We start from the raw sequence: 10,638 nt of genomic DNA, 5'->3' as shown, positions 1-10,638 counted from the left end.
ATTATGATGATGATTATTATTATCATGATCAATTATTATCATAAAGAACAAGTTCATCTTTTGTTTCCCCCATCTGAAGGGATAGCAGTGGTGAATGGTAACAGATGGTTCAAACAGGCAAATCGTTTAGTTCTGTTTTTGAATGTGCAGTAAATATACTGGCTTGGGTCGTTGTATCTCGTGCTTTAAAGCATAGAATAACCTTTAAACACGTTTATTTTGGGGAGACGTATAACCCGGGCCGAGCACAAAGCATTGAAAGGGAGGAGTCGAATGGTTTCATTGTGGAATGACATCATCAAAAACTGACTCAGAACATGTGATACTGACGTATCATTTTTTCCAGTTCAACACGGAAGTATTTACATTCAGTACAACCCTTCTGATATCATTGAAAACGCTGAAAACAATTCGTGATTTTGTCTCTAGAAGTGCACAAACGGATAAAGTTTCAACATGCCGAATTTGGACAGTATCCTTTGCTAAAATCGGGCCACATGAAATTGGAAAAATGAACGTGAATGGTATGGCCAGGTGAGGTGATATGTATCGTAAAATGCAGCGCAGAATTTCTTTTTGGTGACTTAATTCCAGCGAATAGATATTTTGTAATATGTGACCCTGTAAAGCGGAACCAGTCGTTTCGGTAAAATTTAGTAAATTAAGTTATTGTGCTCACGTGAACGGCCATAAACTAAGCTTTCCAACGATATGTATATCGAGGGTATTACACAAACTATCGCTAAGATAACCGCATCCAAAGTTGACATGGTTCTCCTGTCACGATATGCCAGAAGAGGAGAAATCACCTGTTTAAGCAGCGCGTGCACAACGGGAATGACAGCAAATGTGTTGAATCTTCGCCGGGTTTAACAGTCAAAACGTAGGTTTTTCAGTGAAATGCGTTCACGATATGAAACTGTAGACTGTATACAGCCGAATTATGCGAAAACGTGAAATTCAACATTTTAACCCGGAAGTTTGTTATTGTTGATTTTCTCAAAATAACGATGTGCGCAAAACGACTGATTTCGCTGTGAATGGTCACATATTATGTTAACTTGCATCGTATTTCAAGACAGTATCATGTGGACTGTGGTCTAATGTATTTGAGCTATGTTGCTGAATCCATAACGTTGGTGAGAGACTGAGGAAATTGATTTGTTTTCATTTTCATGGGTATAGCCTACAAATATGTTACATGGAAATCACAGCTCCCTGACTTAAGTTAGCTTAAGTTGTCCATGCAGCTTTGATTAGAATGATTCGATGGTAACTAGATACCTTCTTAGTTATAAATAGTAGCCTATCATCGAGCTAACTGAGCATATTTCGTGAAACTGTTAGGCCAAGTTTTCCCGAAACTACTTCCGCACTACCTATAACTGACGCATTACCTATATCCAGAGTTGCATTACAAGTTAAGTCACTTGGCCCTAAAGCAGATGCAGGGAATGGTGCACATTATAGTGAGTCATCTCAGCTGATAATAACCCACTCGAAATATCCAACATAGTGTTGTAGGTAGCCTTAACTCTCTCCACCAGAGCATCTTTTCAACTTAAAGTTTGCTGCTAAAGAGCTGCAGCGGAGCTCCAAAAAATGTGATAAAGAGGAGAAAGTTGAAAAGGCCAAAGTGAAGAAGGTAAGATGAATGTGATGTACTACTAGACCATATAATGTGTTAGTTGTCAGAGGGTTAGTTTTCATTGGTAGTGTATGTTCATTTTGACTTTCAGGCCATCCAAAAGGGAAACATGGAAGTAGCACGCATCCATGCAGAGAATGCCATTCGACAGAAAAGCCAATCTGTGAACTATCTCAGGATGAGTGCACGTGTTGATGCTGTAGCAGCAAGGGTTCAGACTGCTGTCACTATGAACAAGGTAAATTCTTACTACTAAAAAAAACCCCTTTGTATTATACATAAGCATTTGCACACAGCCATAATAGTGAACTGTCATACTGTATCTCTACATTGTGCCTTATCTATCTCTGTATGATCTCATAAGTCTTTGGTTTACAACTGGCATAACTTTCACCTTTGTCACAGGTGACCAAGGATATGGCTGGCGTTGTTAAGGGCATGGATGCTGTGCTGAAGAGCATGAATCTGGAGAAGGTAATGGTATCATGCTGTCAGTTATTGTAGATACTATAGCTCTGCAAAAGGCTCCAGCCCAAGAACGACCGTGAGATCTTTCATCTTCCCTGCACCCATCTGGTGTTGCATACTACATAACATCACAAAAACAAATGTGTTGATTGAATGTCGGTGGCTTTGGGCACGCTGGCAACATCTGCCTTAGGCTTCATTTCAGTGTGTTACATAGGCATTGTTGTTGTATCTCAGTGTCACTGAGCTCTGTTTTGGTTTATCTGCTAAAGTATCTACAATTGAATTAGTTATTTCCTGTGATTATATTGTTTCCTGTCGAGGGTAGTGCTTTTTCACTTGTGTTATCAGTGGCATGTCACTAATCAGGTGTGCGTGTGCGTGTGCATGTGTGTGTGCGTGCACGCACAGTTAAATCATTTTATTAAAAGTAAAGATGGTAAGGTGTGTTTGTTTCTATTGAGCAGGTCTCCTCTTTGATGGATAAATTTGAACGCCAGTTTGAGACTCTGGATGTCCAGACTGCTCAGATGGAGGACACTATGAGCAGCTCAACCACACTGACCACCCCACAGGTGACCACCCGTAGTCTCACAAGCAGTACTACTCAGTACCCGCTAAAGTCAACATCAATGGGTTTCACTTTCCATCTGAATCCATCTTTGTGTGTGTGCCGAGATGATGGAACATTTTAGAGCATTCCTAAAGTATTTTTTGTCTGATGTTTCAGGGTCAAGTGGATGGTCTGATGAGGGAGATGGCAGACGAAGCAGGGCAAGTGTCTCAAACATTAATGCACACATTCTCTCTCTCTCACACACATACACATGTACACATACATTTGTCGCTCTTCCTCAACAATGCACACATACACTGAAACAAGTCTAATATAGTAGTGATCAAGTGATACTAAATTGCGTGTGTGTGTGTGTCTGTGTGTATCTGTGTGTCTGTGTCTGTGTCTGTGTCTGTGTCTGTGTGTGTGTGTGTGTGTGTGTGTGTGTGTGTGTATGTGCATGCTTGTACTTTAACAGACTGGATCTTAATATGGAGCTCCCAGAAGGCCAAACGGGATCGCTTGCTACAGCAAGTGTGGCATCTGCAGAGCAGGTAGGATATCTGAAATGTAACTCATGCATTAGGCTTTATTAATAGATTATTTATGGAGAGAAGGCATTGACCGTATTGTTTAATGGATACCATTTTGATTGAGAAGACGCCGTTTGGAGCATATTAAATCAGACTTTGTTTGTTTGTTTACATGAAATTTCAACCATTCTTATGTTTACAGGATGAGTTGTCTTCAAGACTTGCCAAGCTACGGGACCAGGTCTGATAGAACTGACATCGAAACTGTTGGGTCACATTTATTTGTCTGTGTGAGTCGTTACCTGTTGCATTAATTGCCATGTTTTTCCTCTGAAAGCAATGACATGAATGCAAGTGGATTGGTGTGGGAGGAAAGTTTGGAAAACTAGTTTCGGAATATTGTAATTATTTTCTTTTGTTCTAGTGTCACAACACTAAAGCTGCGATTACTGGTATATGGAAATATTTACAGTTTTTAAATTATTGCTATTTTTTTCTTATTTTTGTACACTTTCTCCTCCAGTGTCAATTTAAGTGTGTTGGTGCGGAGTGTTTTGGAAATTGTAGCTTTACAATTTTATATTGCAGTGTACTGTACATATATCATGTATATATTCATTTGATCACACTCTAATTTCTTAGTATGTATACTCAATGTTGGTGCCTTTCTGGAAGAAAATGGATGTACCTCTTATATTACTATGCAATAAATATTTTGCGACTTTCAAATGTGTTTGTAAATGTTATGCTTTTCCTATGTGCATTGCCTTTAATCTCCAGTGTTAAATGTGAATCACTGAGTAGATCATTACCTAAAACCTTGCATCTTCCAGATGTTTCACCCATCTTTTGCTAAGCTGCAGAAGAGAGGGGTGTTGTTAGGTAGAGACTAGAGAGGGGCATGGAGTTTATTCTACAGGGTCTTCATTAGTTCCACAAGAAGTCCCAGTACCAGTGCAACCACAGATCCGTGCACCACTGAGTACCTGAGTTAGTGGAGACAGAGAGAGCGAAGAGGAGGGCCAGTGAAGCACAGTGGGAATTGATCAGCAAATCAGCCTCCTGTTTTTTTCTTCTCTCACTCTCTCCTTATCCTCCCTCTTCTCCCTCCTTCTGTTGTGCCCTCTATCTTTCCTGTGTTTCTTCTCTTGTTTCATAGTCCAGAAAGTAAACTCGCTGGCAGGTTCTCTGACAGCCAAGACGTGTGGTGGATATATTTTGAGAGGATTAAACTAAGAGGTGTATTTTGTTAAATCTCGCTGTGGTATTGGAAGTCTTTTTCATTGGGGATCTCCAGGATGAGAGTTGGATACAAATGTTTTGCACATGTTTGTCAATTTTTCACAAGGATTTGCCCATTTTGAGCAATAAAGTGATCAAAGGTAAACATAATTTTACACAATTTGTAGGTGCATAGATGATGGATTCTTTTACGACAGTATAGATTTTTATTTTATTTTTTTAAAAAGATGCCATTGTTTTTATATACGTGTTGATGTGATCTTGAATGCGAGTCTTCTGTTTGTGTTTGTATAGGATGCGATATTGTACTCTGTATTTGTATCTGAGGTGATGTTCATGTAGTACATACTCTTAAATGTTTATGTACATACTCTTAAATGTTTAAATGTTAGACAGTTGAGAGAGCGATGTTGTTAGCCAAGCAGGGAACCCATGGGAGCACTGAGCATCTTGGCGTCTTCAGGGCTGTCTGGGGTTCCCATAATTACGAGCCAATTAGCAAAACACTGGCAACATTTGTTTAAATGCCCTGTCATTTCCTCCATAAACCTGAATGTCAACCATTCATCCATTCGGCAATCCTCTTTAGAGTGTACATGTCACCTTCTCTCTCTTATTTCTTCCATAAACCCGAATGTCTACCATTCAGTATTCTCTTCACAGTGTTACACTGCCTTCTCTAGTTGTACTTCATCTAGCCTGAATTCATTTTTTCACCTATATATGTTCTCCTCCACCACGTTTTTCAATGTGTCCATATCCATAGTAGGCTATTGGATTCAGAGAAGGTATGGCTAAAACATAGCGGACATAGATGCCATGTTGCTGTGTAGATGATGTGGTTGTTGTGATAGCAACAGCAGCCCCGTGTGGGGGGGTGTTTGCAGTCAACCCCCCCGGCTCTCTGTCCCACAGCTCTCATCAAGCTCGTAGTCACAGACGTTTTACTCATCAGGTGCACAATGACACACGAGTCTGTCTCGTAACTACTGGTATGTTATGCTACATGGATTTAAACTCCCTGATGAACAAGAGGAACAATCAGTACCAAGATTCTGAATTATGTTAAGATCTCAAGAGAAATCTATTGTTTTTAAGTGCTTCTTAGGTTTCCGTACGTAAAACAACGATTTTAACTCCAAATAAGCCCAACTAACAAGAAAAGTGTTGCAGTGTTTTGACTCAGTGGCCCTCATACCCAGCCAACTAGGCAGTAATCAAAATATCACAATAAAATGTGATTTGCTCCGTAGATTATTTATGTACAGCAAAATGATTCATATCTCTGGCAAATACTGATTTAATGTTGATTTTCAGTGTTTGTTCTAAAATGTGCCTAAAGGTTGTGAGACAATGTGGTAGAAATAATAATAGTAATAAATAAGCGCTTTCATCTGTAACATTTTTATGAAAAATGGGGTGTCAAAATAATGTATAACATACATACCAATCCTATCCATATCACCACAATGAATCTAGACCACATTTTTGTTCTTAGGCATGAACAATTCTTTGCCATCACTCTGGCCTATATGCTCTATTTTATAGATTGAGGCCTGGACTCACTCTAAAATGGCTGACTGGACTGGAGCACTCTAAAATGTTGATATTGTTCTAACTATTTCTTGCCATGATTTTGGCAGTACGTTTTGGATCATTTTGGGGTTTAATGGTCCAATGGCATCTATTGGGGCAGGTCTCTTGACAGACTGCCTAATCTTTTCCTCCAGAATATTAATGTAGGCCCTTATTTTAGTGTTACCATTTACATTTACATTATAACTTAAGCGGAGTTGTGCATGTTTGGATAAGAGTGATTCATGATCATCCTCCATGATGATCAAGTGGTCCATTTTGGGATGGGATGAAAATTTCAACCACCAAAACACCATTCCCAGAGTGGAGAACAGCTATTTGCTTTGAGTGTTTTTTCAGACAATGGGGCCTCAGCATTGTTAAACTAAATGGCATCATGAGGGAAAAAAATTCTGAAGAAAAATGTGGAGCAGGGAACCTATAGGGCTCATAGGCAACACTGGACCTTTAAGCAAGACAATGATCTGAAACATCCAGCCAAATGGGAAATAAATGGTGAACAAGAAAATGTTAGAGTAGCCCAGACAGAGTCCAGACCTCATCCATAAAAATGTGAGCCAAAGTGATGGCAAATAATCGTTCCTCAAAACCCGGATGGGAACAAGGTGTGGTTTAGAATCATTGTGGAGATATGGAGAGGCCTGGTAGGTATTATAAGAACCATTTTGAGAGATGTGATGGCAAATAAAGATGTTTCCACTCATTATTTATTTTTATTTTTTTAAATGTGGGCGCACCATTTTAAAAATTAAAAATGCTTCTTTTTTCTGATTCCATCTTTCTACCACATTGTCTTGCAACCTTTTGACATGTGATGTGGCCAACAAACAGTCAGAAGTCAGAACAAACACATTGATAAAGAGAAAATATTTGGCAGGGGTATGAATGAATAATTTTGTTCTTTACTGTACAAACAATAAATGAGCAAAACAGAAACAATTTTCATAATCCCGCTACAAGGACCTGGTTATAAGAAAGAGCTTCTTTACTTTTCTTATGTTTATTTTAATCTTATAACTTTTTATCCGAATCATCTCATTGCATATACAGTATGTCATCTCTCTTTTTTTTGTAATGTAAAGCACTTTGAACTGCCCTGGTATGAAATGTGCTATATATATAAATGTGCCTTGCCTTGCCTTGCCTTGCCTTTACTATCTTCTACAGAAGCCATCATGACAGGGCAGGGGGCTGTAAATAGATCCTTGTCCGCCCACCGCTTGTCTGTGAGGAGTGCCCTGGAAGACGACTTGGATGGAGCAGACAGCACAATCAGCCGGTGAGTTATAAGGATGTGCATGCCTTTTTTGGTGATTCTATGTGTGTAAGTGCTCCTACATGACCTGCCGTGTGAACTTCAGGTCTCAGTCGGTATGTGATGACACCTCATCTGAACTCGAGAGGGTTGCAGACTTGGACCCTCAAGCACCATCCAGAAACTCCTTCAGAGGGCGAGGTGCCCTGTCACGGTATGGAAGCTCACACAGTATACACCGCATCCTATAGGCTATGCGTGTCTACTGTATGTCATTTCACTCGTCCTTCTCCTCTCAATCTTTTTCTCTCTCCGTCATGTACTCAACCTTCTCTTTCTCTTTCTCCCCAAGGCTGGTTAATTTGGTGGTCACTCTGAGAGACTGGGCTCATCGGAGTTTGGTAGAAGAGGAAGAGCGACCAGATTCCTTCCTGGAGCGTTTCAGGGGGCCTGAGCTCCGGCCGCCACCCAGCCGCATCAGCAACACTCAGACCGACGCCAACGGCAACATGGACAAGGCCATCAAGTACAGTGGAATGACTTCTTCCATAGACCACATTTTTGTTCCCGGCTGTAGCAGGCTAATATGCAAATTGCTCCTGTACTAAGCAAAATGTGTTCCTGTTGCGGATGGATCTCTTACAGGAAGAAGAGGGAAACGTTTGTGATATCACCATCTGATGACATCTACTACCGCTGGCTGTTTGTCATTGCCTTTGCTGTGCTCTATAACTGGGTCTTATTGGTGGCCAGGTTTGTATAAATCTCAATAGTTTCTTCCCAAATCAAGCTAAAAGAAGCACCTCCATGACCATATTAGTATTTTCACCAACATAAAAGGCCACGAGGCAGTTAGCAACCAAATTTGTTTCCTCTCTTTTTTTTACAGGGCATGTTTTGACCAGCTGCAGACCCATAACCTTATTATGTGGCTTGTTTTGGACTACTTTTGTGACTCCATCTATATCCTGGACACCATTGTACGCTTACGCACAGGTAAAACTCATGAACACCAAACTTAAATTATACAGAAAACAGAAGTACAATATCATTGAAAATCACTATCAAAGAGAAGAGATCATTCTGTTGTGTTAAATGTGTTTAGATCTCTGTATGCAACTTACCCCCATTCTCCCACATCAGAGATAAAGCATGTAAATACGGATACAAGCAGTTTTAAGGCCATGAAGGAATTTTTCATGAAAAAAAGAATAATGTATGTCACTGTTGTAAACAGTTGTGAACTGTTGAGGTACTAGGAGTTCATCAATTGGCTGGAGGTCTTTACCCTGTTCCTGTCTCCACGTCCCATGTAGGTTTCCTGGAGCAGGGCCTGCTGGTGAGAGATCTGATCAGATTGAGGGACGCCTACATCCACACCCTTCAGTTCAAAATGGACGTACTGTCCATGTTGCCCACTGACCTGGCCTACATCAGCACAGGAGTCCACACTCCTCAACTGCGCTTCAACCGCCTGGTCCGCTTCCCACGCATGTTTGAGTTCTTCGACCGCACCGAGACGCGCACCAACTACCCCAACATCTTCCGCATCTGCAACCTAGTGCTCTACATCCTTATCATCATCCACTGGAATGCCTGCATTTATTATGCCATCTCGAAATCCCTGGGTTTTGGCTCGGACCAGTGGGTTTACCCGAACATCACAAACCCAGAGTATGGGTCTCTGACGCGTAGCTACGTCTACTGCTTATACTGGTCAACCCTCACACTCACCACCATCGGGGAGATGCCTGCACCCGTCCGCGATGAGGAGTACGTGTTTGTGGTGTTTGACTTCCTGGTGGGTGTGCTGATCTTTGCCACCATTGTGGGAAACGTGGGCTCCATGATCTCGAACATGAACGCCACGCGAGCTGAATTCCAGGCTCGTATAGACGCCATCAAGCACTACATGCATTTCCGCAAAGTCAGCCGGGAGCTGGAGACACGAGTCATTAAGTGGTTTGACTATCTCTGGACCAATCAGAAAGCTGTCGACGAGCAGGAAGTGCTGAAGAACCTTCCGGACAAGCTGCGGGCAGAGATTGCCATCAACGTACACCTGGACACACTGAAGAAGGTGCGCATCTTCCAGGACTGTGAAGCTGGACTGTTAGTGGAGCTGGTTCTGAAGCTTCGTCCTCAGGTGTACAGCCCAGGAGATTACATATGCCGCAAAGGGGACATTGGTAAAGAAATGTACATCATCAAGGAGGGCAAACTTGCTGTCGTGGCAGATGACGGAGTGACTCAGTACGCTCTCCTGATTGCTGGTGGATGCTTTGGAGAGATCAGCATCCTCAACATTCAAGGAAGCAAAATGGGCAACAGGCGAACTGCCAACATCCGCAGCATCGGCTACTCTGACCTGTTCTGTCTGTCAAAAGACGACCTGATGGAGGCTGTGATGGAGTATCCTGATGCAAAGAAAGTTCTGGAGGAACGAGGCAGGGAGATCCTGATGAAGGAAGGGCTTCTTGACGAAGGCCTAGCCGCTGGAGCTCTGACCGTCATGGATACTGACGAGAAGGTGGAGAAGCTGGAGTCATCTCTGGACGTTCTGCAGACGCGTTTCGCCCGCTTGCTCGGAGAGTTCTCGTTCACACAGCAACACCTCAAACAGCGGATCACCACTCTGGAGCGCCAACTCTGTCACACGGGCCTCGGATGTGTGTCGGACCACGAGGCCGACGTGGACATGGACGCAAACACAAATGCAGGTGTTGATGCACAATCACACTCAGAGACTCATGAACAAGCAAACACATTGACAGAATCACACATGGACCCAAATGAGGTCCACAGGCCAATAACAGATAAACCTGCTGAGAACAGCACCCAGGTAACAAATGAAGCGCGGCAAGCGCCTACTGAACCAAAGAATGAAACTTGAGTTTAGATGTCCCCATGGAAACTGACCCTCATGGTCAACTCAATGTGTTATTGGCAATTTCCTCACAGCCTAAAGACAGACACAACCTGAGTTGATATTTCATGACACTGTGTATTGGAGAAATTACAGTGACTGCTCATGAAAAACCAACAAAACAGAGATGCAGAGAGGGAATGGAATCTCTTGACAGAAGCCTTTGTGCCATAGCACAGTGCCATGACTTTTGCAGTCCACGGGGACAAGCACCCTGCGCACCCAAGTGTTGCTATGTGACTCGATGTGTGTGTGTTTACCAGCACGGCTGGTGATGACACATGCTCTAGACTCTCAAATGGTGAATTTTCCGAAGGGTTTCACTGGATTCAGACTCACATCACATTTCCCATGCTGTTCGTTTTTCTCTCTCATTGTTTCATCTTCTGTGATGTGAAGTTTGTTTTCTTTGAC

The 10,638-nt window shown here is 42.1% G+C and overlaps 2 protein-coding genes across 2 annotated transcripts; both read left to right on the top strand.

Moving 5' to 3' along the window:
• Nucleotides 1-332: 332 nt before the first annotated feature.
• Nucleotides 333-3,934, top strand: LOC134080435 (charged multivesicular body protein 1b-like). The gene is made up of 8 exons (XM_062536872.1): nucleotides 333-472; nucleotides 1,548-1,645; nucleotides 1,740-1,886; nucleotides 2,054-2,122; nucleotides 2,584-2,691; nucleotides 2,847-2,890; nucleotides 3,151-3,226; nucleotides 3,408-3,934. Exons 1-8 carry the CDS (start codon nucleotides 457-459, stop codon nucleotides 3,450-3,452), a joined length of 603 nt encoding a protein of 200 aa, XP_062392856.1. The 5' UTR covers nucleotides 333-456; the 3' UTR covers nucleotides 3,453-3,934.
• A 3,284-nt stretch (nucleotides 3,935-7,218) lies between these two features.
• Nucleotides 7,219-10,286, top strand: cnga2b (cyclic nucleotide gated channel subunit alpha 2b). The gene is made up of 7 exons (XM_062537394.1): nucleotides 7,219-7,322; nucleotides 7,405-7,512; nucleotides 7,651-7,824; nucleotides 7,944-8,051; nucleotides 8,188-8,294; nucleotides 8,615-10,140; nucleotides 10,260-10,286. Exons 1-7 carry the CDS (start codon nucleotides 7,219-7,221, stop codon nucleotides 10,284-10,286), a joined length of 2,154 nt encoding a protein of 717 aa, XP_062393378.1.
• Nucleotides 10,287-10,638: the final 352 nt, after the last annotated feature.

The sequence above is a fragment of the Sardina pilchardus genome, chromosome 5 (genome assembly GCF_963854185.1).
Source record: "Sardina pilchardus chromosome 5, fSarPil1.1, whole genome shotgun sequence".
Taxonomy (NCBI): Eukaryota; Metazoa; Chordata; class Actinopteri; order Clupeiformes; family Clupeidae; genus Sardina; species Sardina pilchardus.
This window is presented reverse-complemented; position numbering and strand designations above follow the sequence as displayed.